This window comes from Procambarus clarkii, chromosome 73 (genome assembly GCF_040958095.1).
Source record: "Procambarus clarkii isolate CNS0578487 chromosome 73, FALCON_Pclarkii_2.0, whole genome shotgun sequence".
Lineage (NCBI taxonomy): Eukaryota > Metazoa > Arthropoda > Malacostraca > Decapoda > Cambaridae > Procambarus > Procambarus clarkii.
Window position 1 is genome coordinate 15,640,501 of NC_091222.1, and position 18,544 is coordinate 15,659,044.

Here is an 18,544-nt window from a genome sequence, read left to right on the forward strand (position 1 = left end):
TCAGCAGCCATACACAAAAAATGTGCCAACATGACTAACAATTCAAGGAGAAATGGTCCCAGTGACCACTCTGTGTACTGGCTCTGCAAAAAGGATGATGTAACTTTTTTGAAATTGATGGAAATCCTGGATAAAACTCCCGCCGAAAACAGAGAATTACTAATTAATGCCTGCATAGCAATTTCTAATATCTTCAAACAAACTGTACATGACACCAAGGTACAACCAGCTGTAGCACAGAGCTCTGTGGCAGCGGCGCCTGAGCAGGGCGCGGAGTCGGGGATGCCTGAGCAGGGCACGGAGTCGGGGATGCCTGAGCAGGGCACGGAGTCGGGGATGCCTGAGCAGGGCGCGGAGTCGGGGATGCCTGAGCAGGGCGCGGAGTCGGGGATGCCTGAGCAGGGCGCGGAGTCGGGGATGCCTGAGCAGGGCGCGGAGTCGGGGATGCCTGAGCAGGGCACAGAGTCGGGGACCCCTGAGCAGTGCGCGGTGTCGCAGGCACCGGAGCAGAGCGCGGTGTCACAGGCACCGGAGCAGAGCGCGGTGTCACAGGCACCGGAGCAGAGCGCGGTGTCACAGGCACCGGAGCAGGGCACAGTGTCACAGGCACCGGAGCAAGGCACAGTGTCGGGGGCGCCGCAGCAGAGTGCGGTCCCTGGCAGAGGGAAACAAACAAAACAAGGCCCCAAAATCTGTTGGTATTACAGATGGGCTACCTGTAAGCATGGGGAATCGGGAAGAATAAATGGAACATGTACACACGATCACCCTAGAAAGGGCAGAAACCTCCTCAATACAGGTAAATGTACCAAAAGCTGTGAATTCTTTCACCCAGAAATTTGCAAGAACTCTTTGGACAGGAAAGAGTGCTTCATTGCTGAATGCCCAGCTTTTCATACAAGAGGTACCAGGCGAATAAAACCGACAGACTACCACTATGAAAACAGCCACTACTCCATCAACCGGGATAATTTTTTAGCAAGAGGAGGAGGAGAAGAATGGCTAAAAATGACCAGACTCTACCACCAACTCGGTCAAATGCTAGAGAGGACGCAAACACAGTGGCCTCCTTACCAGAGCCTCAGATATTAACACCAATTAAAGCATCCAGCACTTCCACTAACACGATAACATCATTTATATTTGCCAACATCCAGGGTATAAAAACACGCAAATCCAACAAAGTTCATTTTATAGATGGTCTCCTTCATGAGGCAAATGCAGTGTTTGCAGCCCTAACGGAAACTCACACAAAGGACTACCTTGATGGTGAAATATGGATCCCAGAATACAATCTCTTTAGATGTGATAGGAAACACCGGCTTCAGGGTGGGGTCAGCCTCTACATCAAAGACACACTCATCTGTACTGAGCTGCTAAACACCTCAAATGATATGGTGGAAGTGCTGATAGTCAAAATAGAGATCCTAAATGTAGTTGTTGTCCTTGTATATAAGTCACCGGAGGCAAACCCTCAGCAGTTTAAAGACCAACTAATGAAAATAGAGCACTGCTTGGAAAACCTCACAAATCCAGCTCCGAACATCATCCTGCTTGGGGACTTCAACCTACGGCACCTGAAATGGAAGCACCTGGCTAATACAGTAATATCAGAAAGAATACCAGGAAGTAGCCTAAATGAGCAGGCACATGCAAATGACCTGCTACGGATGTGCGATAGGTTTGCCTTAAACCAGCAAATAGTAGAACCAACTAGGAAGGAGAATACGCTGGACCTCATTTTCACTAATAATGATGAGTTGATCGGGAACATAATGATTACAAATACCTGTTACTCAGATCACAACTTAATTGAAGTTCTGACAACCATGGGGAATGGACCTTCAAAACCAGTCCAGATTCCCGGTGGAGGAGATTTCAGCAAATTCAACTTCAATAATAAACGGATAAACTGGGAGCAAATAAACCAGGACTTCACAGAAATAAACTGGGAAGAACAGCTAGGAAATGCAAACCTGAACCAGTGCCTGGAAAAAATAAGCTCAGTAGCACTAGAAATATGTTCAAACCGCATACCCCTAAGAAAAAAGAGAAAGAGATGCAGATTGGAACGGGAACGTCGTTCCCTATATAGGCGAAGAAAACGAATCGCGGAACAACTTGAGAGTCGCACCCTATCTCAAGAACGGCGAAGAAGGTTAGGTAGAGAAATAGAAACAATTGAACTCAAGCTACAAGAATCATACAAAACCCAGGAGAGGCAAAGAGAGCAAAAGGCCATCAGTGAAATAGAGAGAAATCCGAAATATTTTTTCTCCTATGCAAAATCAAGATCAAAAACCACATCTAGTATCGGGCCCCTGCGAAAGGGAGATGGAACTTTCACAGATGACAACAAAGAAATGAGCGAGTTACTGAGGAAGCAGTACGACTCTGTTTTCAGTGAGCCATTAAATGCACTAAAGATTGATAACCCAAATGAATTTTTCATGGATATGATACCAACATCAAATCACATATCAGACATCGCCCTATCCCCACTAGATTTTGAAGAAGCCATAAACAGTATGCCTATGCACTCTGCACCAGGCCCGGATTCTTGGAACTCCATATTCATCAAGAACTGTAAAAAACCACTATCGCAGGCCCTTCACATTCTGTGGAGACAAAGTCTAGATACTGGCGTTATCCCTGACATACTAAAAACAGCAGAGATAGCACCACTCCATAAAGGAGGAAATAAGGCAGAGGCAAAAAATTACAGACCGATAGCACTAACATCGCACATCATAAAAATTTTTGAGAGAGTGCTAAGAAGTAAGATCACAAAATACATGGAATCACAGCATCTCCATAACCCCGGACAACATGGTTTCAGAACAGGGCGCTCTTGCCTGTCGCAGTTGCTGGACCACTATGATATGGCATTAGATGCTATGGAAGACAAACAAAACGCTGATGTAATTTACACAGATTTCGCAAAAGCTTTTGATAAATGTGACCATGGTGTTATTGCACATAAAATGCGTTCAAAAGGAATTACCGGGAAAATAGGCAGATGGATCTACAATTTCCTGACTGACAGAACCCAATGTGTAATAGTCAACAAAATAAAATCCAGCCCATCAACCGTGAAGAGCTCAGTCCCCCAGGGTACTGTGCTTGCTCCAGTACTTTTTCTCATCCTCATATCGGACATAGACCAGAACACAACCTATAGCACTGTATCATCCTTTGCAGATGACACTAGGATTTTCATGAGAGTTGGCAACAGAGGACACGGCAAACCTCCAATCAGATGTAGATCAGGTCTTTCTATGGGCTACAGAAAATAATATGGTATTCAACGAGGATAAGTTTCAGCTCATGCGCTACGGAAAAATTGAAAATATAAAAACAGAAACCACTTACAAAACGCAGGCAAATCATAACATAGAACGAAAAGGCAATGTAAAGGACCTGGGTGTACTCATGTCGGAAGACCTTACCTTTAAAGAACACAATAAAGTAGCCGTCACAACTGCAAGAAAAATGACAGGTTGGATAACAAGAACTTTTCACACTAGAGATGCTATACCAATGATGATACTTTTCAAAACGCTTGTGGTATCTAGAGTGGAGTACTGCTGCACAATGACAGCCCCTTTCAAAGCTGGAGAAATTGCTGACCTAGAGAGCGTGCAGAGATCCTTCACTGCTAGAATCCACTCAGTAAAACATCTAAATTACTGGGACCGACTAAAGAGCCTAAATCTGTACTCCCTTGAGCGCAGGCGGGAGAGATACATAATAATTTACACGTGGAAAATAATTGAGGGGCTGGTCCCAAACCTGCACACAGAAATAACACCACATGAGACCAGAAGACATGGCAGGATGTGCAGAATACCCCCGTTGAAAAGCAGAGGTGCAACAGGTACTCTGAGAGAGAACTCTATCAACATCAGAGGCCCGAGACTGTTCAACACGCTTCCACTACACATAAGGGGCATAACTGGCAAACCCCTCACAGTGTTCAAGAGAGAACTGGATAAGCACCTCCAAAGGATACCTGATCAACCAGGCTGTGACTCATACGTCAGGCTGCGAGCAGCCGCGTCTAACAGCCTGGTTGATCAGTCCAGCAACCAGGAGGCCTGGTCGACGACCGGGCCAAGGGGACACTAAGCCCCGGAAGCACCTCAAGGTAGGTAGGTAGCCCATCATGCACATGATTGTAGGCCCAAGATGCAAATCGTGCATCCGCGTTGGCGTATCATGCACACTCTAAAGGGAACGTGCTGTTCTTACGTAGCCACCAAGTTTCACATCTTGTTGCTCGGCGTATCAGAAACCTCAGGAGTGGGCAAGACCTTGTGTAATCCCGCAACCGTTGCCCAATCCACTCCGTTGTTCTTGGCTGTTCATTTCCGGTCACCGGTGTTCTTTATAGCAAGGCAGGTGACCTCATTAATGTCTCTTCTGATATGTTGAATCAGTCCTCCAGATGACAGCTAGTGTTGGCAGTTCCATAACCTCATTAAGTGATGAGGTGTTGGCTGTGACCTTGACTTGTAGCCGCCCCCACCATGGCAGGTACCACTAACAAGGGGGGGGTGAGGGATGGAGGGGGTGATATAGTGTGACCCGTCCTGTCCCTCGGGAACTAAACCTGGTTCCCGCTATGCCAGACAATAGTGGTGACATGCTACTCTGGCCTCAGTTGTAGAGATGGGATATGGCCGACAGTGTGGCAATGTGAGCAGACCTGGGAAAAGAAACATTCATAACTCTTGTCTGGTGGAGACCCCTATCTGCCCTGGAGGTTTTAAGAAAGAAAACTCCTCCAGGGTAGGTAAAGGTACGTCACTCTTGACTAAGCACCTACAGTACAATTCTTTGCCTCTACCTATAACTCAGATGACAGCTGAACTCAGTTACTGTGTGCTCATGTGTGCACGAGATCTGGTGACCATAGGGTGACCAGGCCTAACTTAGCTACTAAGTAAGGATGATAGGATGTCATCATCCTCCTCTGATTGAGCATCAGGAATAACCATTCCCTCCACTCTCTCAGGGACTGGAATTACTGAAGGTAATTCCAGTTCTTCCCTTGCTACATAAAGTTTCAATTTATTTATATGGATGGTTCTTTCAACCTGGTCTTCAAATATACCCTTAATTATGAAATTTACTGGGCCTAGTTTCTTAATAACTCTATAAGGGCCTCGCCATCTAGCTGCTAACTTCCTACTCTGATTGGCGGGCGCTGACTCATTCAACCGCATCACTAGGCTTCCCCTCTTTCACTCTTAATGGTTGTACCTGCTTATCATAATAATGGGCATACCGTGTCCTTGCTTTCTTTGATGCTTCAGCTGCTATCCTCCATGCATTCTTCATCTTGGTGAGGATTTCTGAAGGATAATCCTCTCCATAACTAATAGTATGTCTGTTAAGCAGACCTGACGCAAAATTACACGAGTGTCCAGTAAACAGCAAGAGTGGTTGAGTATTTATTGACTGGTGCACTGCGGTTTTAGTGCAAACTGAACAAAGGGCAACTGTTCATCCCAAGTAGCCGGGTCATTCTCTGCTAAAATGGCAAGCATATCCTTCACCGTTCTATTAGTTCGTTCCACCATGCCGTTCGTCTGGGGATGGTATGCTGTTGTTAGCGCAGTTGTTGTTACTAAGAGTTTACATACTTCCTGAAATAAGCTAACAATAAACTCCTGTCCCCTGTCAGATACTAGAACTTTAGGCAGACCGAACACAGTAACAAACCTAGCTAAAAATGCATCTGCCACTGTTTGGGGGTCTTTCCTGGGAAGGGCTACTAGAGTGGTATACCTGGACAGATGGTCCACTAGAACTAGCGCATATCTGTTGCCTGAATTGCTGCTATGTAAATCAATTAAATCAGCCCCCACCCGATCCAAGGGTTCTGCTATCTCTGAGAATTCCTGGAGTGGGGCTTGTACTTTAGGAATACCTTTGCGTCGTTGACAGTTCCCACATGACCTGACGTACTTAATTCCATGTGATAATAACCCTGGGAAATAAAATAATGACTTGGCCTTTGTGTAAGTTTTGTACACTCCCGGGTGACCTGCAATCTTTGACGCATGCGCAATTTTTAATGCTGAAGGCTTTAATGCGTCAGGGATAACTAGCTGAAACAAAGCCCTGTCTTTCTGGGCATTTACATGGTACAACACTCCTTCTTTGAGTGCAAAGTCATTTAAAGAAGTACTCTGTTTTCTCGAAGGATATTTCCCACCTTCCAGATGTTCAATAATTTCCTTCCATCGCTGTTCCTTCATCTGAAGTTCTCTCATTTTATCGCTCGCAATCGTTTCAATGTTTACATTCATATTGACGGTGGCAATGTTCCTACTTAACGCATCAGGAACAACATGAGATGGACCAGGCTTATACAATATCTGAAACGAGTGTGCTGACAGTTCGTGACCCCCACCTTGTCATTCTTGGGCAGCGTGTCTTTTTCTTAAAAATGTGGGTCAATGCTCGATGATCAGTATAAATTATGAAGTGACACTGAAACAAATAAGGCTCAAAATACCTTACACTCTCTACTACAGCTAAAGCTTCCTTGTCAGTGGCTGAGTACCTTACTTCCGGTCCTTTCACTTTCCTACTAAAGTAAGCTACCGGGTGTGGGTTGTTCTCCGAGTCACGCTGAATTAAACAGCCACCTATGGCAATGCCGCTTGCATCAGTGTGTAATTATCAAAAGAAGGCACCAAACCGGGAAGGCTATGTAGCACCATCAAAAGCGCAGAATAATCAGAGGGTGCAAAATATCACCAAGGATGCCAATACGAGAACAAAAACGCATAAGGCGAACGGTATCAAAAGTATCCGAGTCACAAAGAATTCTATTGAGGGACAGGTGACCGCGAGGAGCGGTCGGAAAGCAAGACACACGCTCGTCCTGGAAGTCAGGACATTCAAGAAGGACATGCACGACCGTAAGAGGGACAATGCAACTAGGACAATAAGGAGCATGGCGGCGCTCCATCAAGTAACCATGGGTTAAGCGAGTATGGCCAATACGCAACCTCACCAGAGCTGTTTCCCCGGCAATGGGAAACAGTAGTAAACCTATTTTATAAATAGGCTAAATATTATAAAATAATATTTTGTAAATATTTTATAAATAACCCCCACCAGAAAACCAAGACAAGGCTAACAAGTGCAGCCACCTAAGAAGGGACATGATATGGAAGGACCGCCAAAATACCCCATACTGCCACCAAGAGAAGTACGCAGTTGGGACACCTACCATGAAGCCACCCGACCACCAACCAGAGGCGAGACCGTGAGGCAGAATGTAAGCAGCCCTGACAAGGTCCCTCCGAGCCCAGGAAAAGGCGGAGCCGCGGGAAGATCTCGGGCGCGATCACCAAAACCTAGGCGGCACAAAGAGATGGAACGTCTGCCGAACAGAAAACTCCCCAAAGCAAGCCCGCCAGGAGTTCAAAAAAACGACGGGTCCGATGCGAGACATCGCAAGACCCCGAAAAGTCAACCAGCAGGGTAAGCCAGGAAAACGAAGAAGGCGGAAGGGTTACCGCCAGAAACAGTACCTGAACCAAGGGGTACGAGCAACTGCAACAGACCGACACAAAGAAGCACACCACAGGACACAGGCTGAAAGAACGCCCAAGAAGCCAAGGAACGCACGCAGAACACCCCTGCGGCAGAGGAGGAAACAAAGGAACGCACAAGGAAATGAAGTGGTGGAAACCGATCCCCCCCCCTCCACACAGCAGCAAGTGCAGGCAAAAACCTACCAATGGAGATGCCAGGAAAACGACTGGGGAGAGGTAGGATGAAAGAGCTGAAGCACCAAAACCCCAGGAAACAACCAGGGGTGGACAATCAGGCAGGGACAGAAAAACCCCACGCACATGAGAGGGCAAAGCCAGGGACCCGAAGACCACGAAAAACAACAAGCAAAACCCCACACGCAAACCCTAGGCACAAAACAGCAGCAAAGTGCTATACCACAACCGTACACAGGAACAGACACTCCACCGCGAAACATGTTACCAATGCACACGTGCAGCAGCAGCAACAGGCATCACCGCAACATGCAACATGTAAATAGCAACTCGTTTCTGCAAAGGCAGAGAATGGAGCAGGCAGACCCCAGACAGGGCAAACGGAGACACGACAAAACCCAGCAGGCCCGGGAACCTACACACCAGGCGACCGACGGCAGAGAACCCGCGCGATATCTGCTGGATGGGGTACTAGGAGCTCATGTACACCCCAAGCCCGGCCCGAGACTAGGCTAGGCGAGACAAGCTAGAGGGTGGCCCACCAGGCAGCTGCTAGGAGCAGCCCGCAGGCCCACATACCCCCCCACAACCAGGATGGGCCGGAACTTCTATTCGAAAACAGGCTAGTGTGCCCTGGAAGTCCACTGATGTACCGGCAACATGACGTATGCTTGCAAGTAGGTCATGTAACAACTGCAGACCTCTGATGGTTGTACAGTGTTCCCCGATTGTGCCTATAGCACCACTGCACTCCACCGGTACTATCCCTCAAGTTCATCCAGATAGGCGGGACCTAACGTAGCCGTGGAAGAGACTAGCCACTGTGGTGCTTAGTGAGGAGAGTGATCAGCAGGATCACACGAGGCTCCTGCCTAGGGCTCGCAACCCTAGTATCGGTCGTGGAGTGGCCTACACAGCCGAGCTGATCGGTACCTGCCAGCTACAGGCTGGATTGTGGTTGAAAGCCTCCACGACGGAGCACCCAGTGGGATTGTGATTTGGCTGGCCTGTGGCCAGGGTAGATTCGCCAAGAGAATCATAGAGGATTCATCGGGGGCCACGGAAGAAAGAACCAGGGCTACCCAAAGTGCGCACCGTGGAGCATCCTGTGTCTTCAGAGGAAGACAAGCTTGTACATAATCGTGTAGTAATAACCCCCGTGTGCAACTGTTATATATTTATTTATGGTGGTGGAGAATATATATATATAAATTGGAACATTTGTATCCCTCCCCCTTTAATTTAACTTGCGTTACGGAACACACCCCTTGAAAGCCTCTACTAACTTGGGGCCGGATACCCAAACTCTAATAACATCAGAGAAGAACCCGGTTGCGTCCCAGTAGGGCCGTAACACATCCAGCGCCCGGCCAAAAGACGCCAGACCGCAGAAACTCACCTGTTGAACAGAGGCACGAATGTGACAACCCAACAGTGCCCAGAAGGTCCTGGGAACACCGCCAGGTGAAGAAGCCAGAGCCGGACACGCAGGAGAGCAGGGTAGAGGCGAAAGAGGCGGCGCATACCCATAACACAGGGAAAACCTCTGCGTTCGTCCCACAGCTGGAAACCAGGACACCCCCGGAGCAAAGGGGCACATACTGCAGCAAGGGAGAAGAGGGAGAGGCGAAGCACCTGAGAAAAAAGGGCGCAAAACACCAGCACTGACCAAAACACAACGCCCGGACCAAAACAAACTCCACGGCGCATGACACGCTGGCCGAACCACACAACACGCACTGCGGGAAGGCCCCAACCTTCAACCAACGCCAACCCAACGCAAGAACGAAGGCAGACTCCCCCCCACCAGGTAGATAAACAAAAAAGAAAAAGAAAACCCCGCAAGAGGACAGCATACCCAAGCGGAACAGAGCCGGCCGCCATGATTGGTAAAGACAAGTTGCACAGTACCCTGCGCCCCACCAGTGCAAAACTGCCCCTTACCCTAAGGCGAACAAGGGAGACAGAACACCCGAGCACACAAAGAGCGGCCAAAAACCAAGCAGTAAACGGCCTAGCAGGGGCAGGACCCAAGGAACTTGTGGAAGGTGGCCCCAAGCTCCAAGGGCAGTACTTACAGGGCACCTAGGGAAGGGTGCATGCAGCCCTAGGCGCATGCAGCCCGAATACTGGAGACTCACTCCTGGCTCACACACCACCTAGAAGACAGACACCACACTCTAGGTACAGTATCCACTCAATTTAACAGCCTATATGGGGCTGAGCCCAAGTCGTTATTTACGGAGCTCCGTTATTTCCGACGTTAAGTCGGGTCGGGTAATTTTTCAAGTAACATTCAGGTAGGATATATTTTACACTGTATAACTAAAATTAAATAAAGTTCATTGTGTAATTGCATTCCAATTTAGTGCACGGCCGACGATTAAGCCAGTTGCTGGCTGCTGCATGGATGATGTGTAAACACGCTCTGATCAAGTCCAGATGGGTGGGAAAAAATTGATTCATTCCTTTGTATTGAAAAATATTTCATGTATCAATCAGCGAGTTAATATTGTCTTAATAAAATTTTAGAGATGTGTTTTGATTTACCCTGAACAGTGCAGGTAATGTATTTTTAATGTTACGACACAGGCTGTGGCGGCCATGCCATAACAATGGCGATCGAGCCTTGTCACTGAGAGCTAGCCAAGACGAAATATTTTGAGCTCACCTTTTCTCTGCTGATGATAGAATATACATTTGCAGAGACTAATATGTAGCTTTTGTTGAAAAAAAACAACTAATATCTTGTAATACTATAATAAAATTGGTAAATTGACTGACTTTTAATGTTACAACACAGGCTGTGGCGGCCATGCCATAACAATGGCGATCGAGCCTTGTCACTGAGAGCTAGCCAAGACGAAATATTTTGAGCTCACCTTTTCTCTGCTGACGATAGAATATACATTTGCAGAGACTAATATGTAGCTTTTGTTGAAAAAAAAAAAATTAATATCTTGTAATACTATAATAAAATTGGTAAATTGACTTACTTTTAATGAAGCTGAAGATTACGAAGCTGTGATGATTACGTCATCCTCTGCAGCGCTTGTTTTATATGTACAATTATTTTCAGGCACTCACTTCACACAACAGCTAGCCTTACTACTAATTCACATGAGTTCTAATTCTACTTCACTATTGACAATTATTTCTACTGTATATTTACACTGTACAGTATCTTTTTGTCTAGGCTTAATTAATCATTAACACTTACAATACTGTACTCTATCAATACTTTTTACACTAATTTATATGCCTTTCAATCATATTTTATATCGTTAGTGGATGACTTGTCACGACTTGGTGGGAATTCAGCATCGGCGGGTGCAACATGGCTTGTAGAGCATTCGTTGCTGGCGGATGTTCCACGACTTGTCGATGGGAATTCAGCATCGGCGGGTGCAGCATGGCTTGTAGAGCATTCATTGCTGGCGGATGCTCCACGACTTGTCGATGGTAATTCAGCATCGACGGGTGCAGCATCGCTTGTCGACGAAGATTTTTCACGAACCGTTGAAATCATGAATTTATCTATTTTTGTCTGAATCTGATTTTCTCTGGCTAACGTTTTGAGACATTGCTTTAAGGCTGTAAGGTGTACATAAAAATTTCCAATAACCTCATGTTTACTTTTTATTGAATATTCAATGAGTTCCTCAACTTGTTCCAATCTTTTCTGATATCCGACACCTCTAGGCAGAGCCTCACCAACATCGTCCGAGTCATCATCAGAGTCATCAGAGTCATCAGAGTCATTTCCGAGAACACTTTGCGCAATCTGTTCTTCAGTTAACAATTCATAACCAGGATCGTAATCATTTTCTAACCATTCATTGATATCATTCACTTGTACACCCTGACCAGCTTGGAGCAACATTGTTCGGATCGTTTCTTCAAACCCTTCAAAATCATTGGCTTCATTTTCAAAACCTTCGAATTCACTATCAGATACTGCTGCTTCACATCTAGGCCTCTCTGTTAACAGTTTCTTCCATGAATTTGTTAGTGTGGTTTCTTTCACTTTATTCCAAAGCCTAGCCCAGTGGAATATTGCTTCCCTGATTGTGTACTTTTTTAGATTTTCTAGTGTTCTTTGAGCCCTTGTATCCTTTCCTGTCAATTCATCTTCCTCGCTAGGTAAAACAACTAAAACATCTTCAAGCATTGCTGTTTGGTACATACGTTTAGCAGCAAGGATAACACCTTGGTCCATGGGCTGGATCAAGGATGTTGTGTTTGGTGGAAGTGCCATGCATTTTATTCTGCCATCCCTTGAAATTAACTTGCTAATGGGATGAGCAGGAGCATTATCTAGCAGCAACAATGCCTTAACCTCACTGGCCTTTATTCCACATTTGTTGATCTGGAATTCTCTGACTTCTTTGCAAAAGTGGTTTTCAAACCAGTCCGTAAATATTATTTGATTAAACCATGATTTCTTAGAATTGTAATATATTACAGGTAATGCCTGCATTATATTTTTTAAGGCTCGAGGATTTTTAGACTTGCCTACCACGGCACATTTTGTCCTGTGAGAGGCATCAGCATTAGCACAAAGCAAGACTGAGAGCCGTTCCTTGCTTATCTTTCGTCCAGGAATATTTTCCTGCATCCTACTGGTTAAGGATGTACTTGGTACAGCTCGCCACATAAACCCAGTCTCATCAGCATTATATACTTGATATTTCCTTAAATTATTACTGACAATGTACTCGTTTAATTTAGCCTTGAATGAATCAACATTAGTGGGATCAGCACTTGACGCCTCACCAGAAATTTTTTTGGTGTTTGAAATGTTATGCCGAGCCTTAAATCTTCCAACCCACCCATCACTTGCACTGAAATCTTTTATACCTAATTGAATGGCAAGTTTACTTGCTGCAACTTTAAGCTCTTCAAATCTTATTGCCATGCCAATTGTGCGGTGCTGAATAAACCACTTATACACTGCAGCATCCAATTGTGGATACTGACCAGACTTTACTGTTTTTCTCGAACATGCAGCACCAGAAGTAGCACACTCTGTTGTGCTCACATATTTTAATAGAGTATCCTTCTGTTTCTTGATGTCACTTACTGTACTTTTCCCGATGTTAAACTCTGCTGCTGCTCGTGCATGAGAATATCCTTTATCAAGTTTCTTAATTAACTCCAGCTTCTGTGCAACCGTCAGGCGCTTCCTTTGGGTAACTTTTGGCATTTTGTAAATTAAAAAGATCACAATTACAGTACAGTAATATCCTTCACAATTGAAGCTAGCCGCGCGAGTTCACGGTAAACAATGGGAACACATGGCCCGTCGGAGTACATACTAGGTCCGTGGGAAAAAAAATACCTAGTGCCTATACATACTATAAAAGGTATTTAATAAGAAAACAAAGACTTTTGCTTAATAAAAACTGTTTCAAAATATTTTATTAATAATAATTTACAATTTTCTTCATTAAAGTGAATCATTTTAAAAGAAAATTAAGATGTAATATATGACTCTGGACGATCCAGGTCGGTGGCGGCCTGGTCGCCATGTGAGGGGACGCTGATGCCACAACAAACCCAATACCGACTGTCGGTAATATCGACCGCAGACCGGTATAGCAGGCTCTAGCTACTGGGCTCCCAAACCGGTCGTTAATACCAGCAGATCGGTATAAAAGAGGCCGTTAAATTGAGTGGATACTGTACAGTACTGAAACAACTACTGGAACCGGAGCACATAACCGGTGCCTATAGCATCAGCCGAAGAACTGATGGGTGGATAGCCGGCGTAGGAGGTCTGTAGCTTCCCCTTCCTAGCTGTGCAGACAGCGGCGCGGTGACGTGTGACGTCATACTAGTTTGCTTGTTTTCTATTAGGGAGTTCTATCCACTAGTTCGGCTTTAGGTAGCAATTTTAACCAGAATATGGGTTTGTTTTGGAATGCTTACCTTTCTGGATGCTTGACCCGGTCGATGGCAGACATTGAATGCTTCCAACCACACGGGGGTTTCTATAGGGCATTGCTCCCCTTGCCTCTCTGAGGGAGCCAGGTTCTGGCCGTGGTTCCTGGTAGGCCCTAGAACTCCATACACATGACTGATGCCAAAGTCTGACATTAGCATATCAGCCTGGTAAAAGCTCCCGGGAGCCGATGGGGCTCCCCCAGAAAATTATGGTGAAAGAGGGAGGGGGAAATCAGCTGACTGTATGGCAACCTCTGTTATTGTCTAAACTCACCATACCAGTGGTTTGCTATGGTGGACACAAATGTAGATACTTATATATAATGTGTGTATACAGAGTAATAACAGAACGAACAGTATGCAGGGAGGAGCCAGTTTGGTGAGGGAGTGAGTGACGTAATGTCGTCTGCTAGCTTCTGTCACTAGTCATGCAGTTTCTTGTGGGCACTATGTTGTTTGGACACCATATCAGCTTAACTGTACAGTTAAGATGAACAAAACATGTAGATATTTATATATAACATGTGTATATAGTGTAATAACAGCAAAAGAAGTATGTTGGCAGGAGGAATGTTGCCAAGAAAGGTCTGCTAGCTGGTCGGTGGCAGCAACTCTTGTTGTTTGGACTCTCAATATTGACTTAGTGGTTCGTTATGGTGAACACACATGTAGGTAGGTATATACAACATGTGTATATAGTGTAATATAAGCAAAAACACTGTTTGATTGTAGAATATAATACTGCACATGTCACATACATGAGCCCTATAGTTCCACACATTGACCTATATAACTTCCACAAATTACACACTTTTGAATAATATTATAGCAAAAAAAAGAGAAGAAACGATTGAGAAACATCAAAGTAATTGTGAAAAATTTATATTTGCGGCAATTGCCGCCCCACGGGGTGGTAGGGTCATCAAGTGACCCCATGCGCTTTTTTTGCTCAGCGTCCATAATTTGCTCAACTTCTCAGCTCCATCACAGCTAAAGTATGTCACATACAATATTTTAGTTTAGTTTCCCATGATCAGATACCGCAATTGAACAATATAAAAAGAGAAAATATATTTTTGCAAAGAATTTGTTTATGGCGCCCAACAGGGAATGTTATATTTTAAGGCCGCACAGCACAGTGGTTAACCTCTGTGATGCACTGAATTTATTGTGACATTCTCCCTGTGTGCCGAAAATCAAGTGTTTGTTCACAAAAAAAAAAAATATTCCCTTATTCCCTTCCATGAATATGTACATGTAAAAAAAAAAAAAAAAAAAAAAAAAAAAGCATTACCTTGGAGTTATCTTGGAGTTGCTCCCAGGCTTAGCATCCCCGCTGCCCGGTCGTCGCCCAGGCCTCCTCATTCCTGGACTGGTCAACCAGGCTGTTTGACGTGGCTGCTCGCAGCCTGACATGAATCACAGCCTGGTTGATCAGGTATCCTTTGGAGGTGCTTATCCAGTTCTCTCTTGAACACTGCAAAGGGTCAGCCAGTTATGCCACTTATATGTAGTGGAAGCGTGTTGAACAGTCTCAGACCTCTGATGTTGATAGAGTTCTCTCTCAGAGTACCTGTTGCACCTCTGCTTTTCAACTGAGGTATTCTGCACATCCTGCCACGCCTTCTGGTCTCATGTGGTGTTATTTCTGTGTGCAGCTTTGGGACCAGCCCCTCCAATATTTTCCACATATAGATTATTATGTATCTCTCCCGCCTGCGCTCAAGAGAATACTGTACAGATTTAGGCTTTTTAGTCGGTCTCAGTAGTTTAGATGTTTTACAGAGTGGATTTTAGCAGTAAAGGATCTCTGCACGCTCTCCAGGTCAGCAATCTCTCCAGCTTTGAAAGGGGCTGTCATTGTGCAGCAGTATTCCACTCTAGAGGGCACTAGCGTCTTGAAAAATATCATTGGTATAGCATCTCTTGTATGAAAGGTTCTTGTTATCCAGCCTGTCATTTTTCTTGCAGTTGTGACGGATACTTTATAGTGTTCTTTGAAGGCAAGATCTTCCGACATGAGTACACCCAAATATTTTACATTGCCTTTTCGTTCTATGTTATGATTTGACTGTGTTTTGTACGTGATTTCCGTTTTTATATTTTCATTTTTCCGTAGCACATGAGCTGCAACTTATCTTCATTAAACACCATATTATTTTCTGTAGCCCATAGAAAGACCTGATTTACATCTGATTGGAGGTTTGCCGTGTCCTCTATATTATCTACTCATGAAAATCCTAGTGTCATCTACAAAGGATGATACAGTACTATATATTGTGTCCTTGTCTACATCTGATATGAGGATGAGAAAAAGTACTGGAGCAAGCACAGTACCCTGGGGGACTGAGCTCTTCATGGTTGATGGACTGGATTTTATTTTGTTGACTATTACACATTGGGTTCTGTTAGTCAGGAAATTGTAGAGCCATCTGCCTATTTTTCTGATAATTCCTTTTGAACGCCTTTTATGTGCAATAACACTATGGTCACATTTGTCAAAGGCTTTTGCAAAATCTGTGTAAATTACATCAGCGTTTTATCTGTCTTCAATGGCATTTAATACCATGTCATAGTGCTCCAGCAACTGTGACAGGCAAGAGCGCCCTGTTCTGAAACCATGTTGTCCTGGGTTATGGAGATGCTGTGATTCCATGTATTTTGTTATCTTACTTCTTAGCACTCTCAAAAATTTTTATGATGTGCAATGTTAGTGCTATCGGTCTGTAATTTTTTGCCTCTGCCTTATTTCCTCCTTTATGGAGTGGTGTTATCTCTGCTGTTTTTAGTATGTCAGGGATAATGCCAGTGTCTAGGCTTTGTCTCCAAAGAATGTGAAGGGCCTGTGATAGTGTTTTTTTTACAGTTCTTGATGAATATGGAGTTCCAAGAATCAGGGCCTGGTGCAGAGTGCATAGGCATACTGTTTATGGCTTCCTCAAAATCCAGTGGGGATAGGGTGATGTCTGATATATGATTTGATGTTATTATCATATCCATGAAAAATTCATTTGGGTTATCAATCTTTAGGGAGTTTAGTGGCTCATTGAAAACAGAGTCGTACTGTTTCCTCAGTATCTCGCTCATTTCTTTGTTGTCATTGGTGAAAGTTTCATCTCCCTTTCGCAGGGGCCCAATACTAGATGTGGTTTTTGATCTTGATTTTGCATAGGAGAAAAAATATTTCGGATTTCTCTCTATTTCACTGATGGCCTTTTCCTCTCTGCCTCTCCTGGGTTTTGTATGATTCTTGTAGCTTTAGTTCAATTGTTTCTATTTCTCTACCTAACCTTCTTCACCGTTCTTGAGATAGGGTGCGACTCAAGTTGTTCCGCGATTCGTTTTCTTTGCCTATAGAGGGAACGATGTTCCTGTTCCAATCTGCATCTCTTCCTCTTTTTTTTCTTAGGGGTATGTGGTTTGAACATATTTCTAGTGCTACTGAGCATATTTTTTCCAGGCACTGGTTCAGGTTTGCATTTTCTAGCTGTTCTTCCCAGTTTATTTCTGTGAAGTCTTGGTTTATTTGCTCCCAGTTTATCTGTTTATTATTGAAGTTGAATTGACTGAAATCTCCTCCACCGGGCATTGGGACTGGTTTTGAAGGTCTATTCCCTATGCTTGTCAGAACTTCAATTAATTAAGTTGTGATCTGAGTAGCAGGTATTTGTTATCATTATGTCCCTGATCAATTCATCATTATTAGTGAAAATGAGGTCCAGCATGTTCTCCTTCCTAGTTGGTTCTACTATTTGCTGATTTAAGGCAAACCTGTCGCACATCCTTAGCAGGTCATTTGCATGTGCCTGTTCATTTAGGCTACTTCCTTGTATTCTTTCTGATATAACTGTATTAGCCAGGTTCTTCCATTTCAGGTGCCGTAGGTTGAAGTCCCCAAGCAGAATGATGCTCGAGGCTGGATTTGTGAGGTTTTTCAAGCAGTGTTCTATTTTCATTAGTTGGTCTTAGAACGGCTAATAACTTGCCTCTGGTGACATATACAAGGACAATAACCACGTTTAAGATCTCTATTTTGATTATCAGCACTTCCACCATATCATTTGTGGTGTTTAGCAGCTCAGTACAGATGAGTGTGTCTTTGATGTAGAGGCTGACCCCACCCTGTAGCCTGTGTTTCCTGTCACATCTGAAAAAGATTGTACTCTGAGATCCATATTTCACCATCATGGTAGTGTGGGTTTCCGTTAGGGCTGCAAACACTGCATTTGCCTCATGTAAGAGGCCATCTATGAAGTGCACTTTGTTACATTTGCGTGTTTTTATACCCTGAATGTTGGCAAATAAAAATGATGTTATGTTTGTGGAAGTACTGGATGCTTTACTTGGTGTTAATATCTGAGGCTCTGGTAAGGAGGCCACTGTGTTTGCGTCCTCTCCAACATTTGACCGAGTTGGTGGTAGAGTCTGGACATTTTTAGCCATTCTTCTTCTCCTCCTCCTCCTCTTGCTAAAAAATCATCCTAGTAAGTAGTAGTGTAGCTGCTTTCCTTGAAGTGGTTTGTCGGTGCTATTCTCCTGGTACCCTTATATGGAAAGCTGGACATTCCAAGTTAAAGCACGCTTTTCTATCTAAGGAGTTCTTGCAAAGTTCTGGGTGAAAAAATTCACAGATTTTGGTGCATTTACCTGTACTAAGGAGGATTCTGCACTTTCTAGGGTGATTGTACTTACATATTCCATCTGTTTTTCCCGATGCCCCATGCTTACAGGCAGCCCATTTATAATAACGACAGGTTTCGGGCCCTTGTTTTGTTTGTTTTCCTTTGCCAGAGGACAACAACTGCTGTGGGGTTGCCACCGACACCCCCCCCCCCCAACACAGCACT

The 18,544-nt window shown here is 44.5% G+C and overlaps 2 protein-coding genes across 4 annotated transcripts in view; both read right to left on the reverse strand.

Moving 5' to 3' along the window:
• Positions 1-18,544, reverse strand: part of LOC138356521 (zinc finger protein 271-like) — a 118,515-nt gene that overhangs the window by 15,275 nt on the left and 84,696 nt on the right. The window lies entirely within an intron of this gene.
• On the reverse strand, positions 11,017-18,419 carry LOC138356617 (tigger transposable element-derived protein 7-like). Its single transcript, XM_069312804.1, has 3 exons — positions 18,345-18,419; positions 12,217-12,684; positions 11,017-12,120 (listed from the first exon to the last, which is right to left on the reverse strand). Exons 1-3 carry the CDS (start codon positions 18,417-18,419, stop codon positions 11,017-11,019), a joined length of 1,647 nt encoding a protein of 548 aa, XP_069168905.1.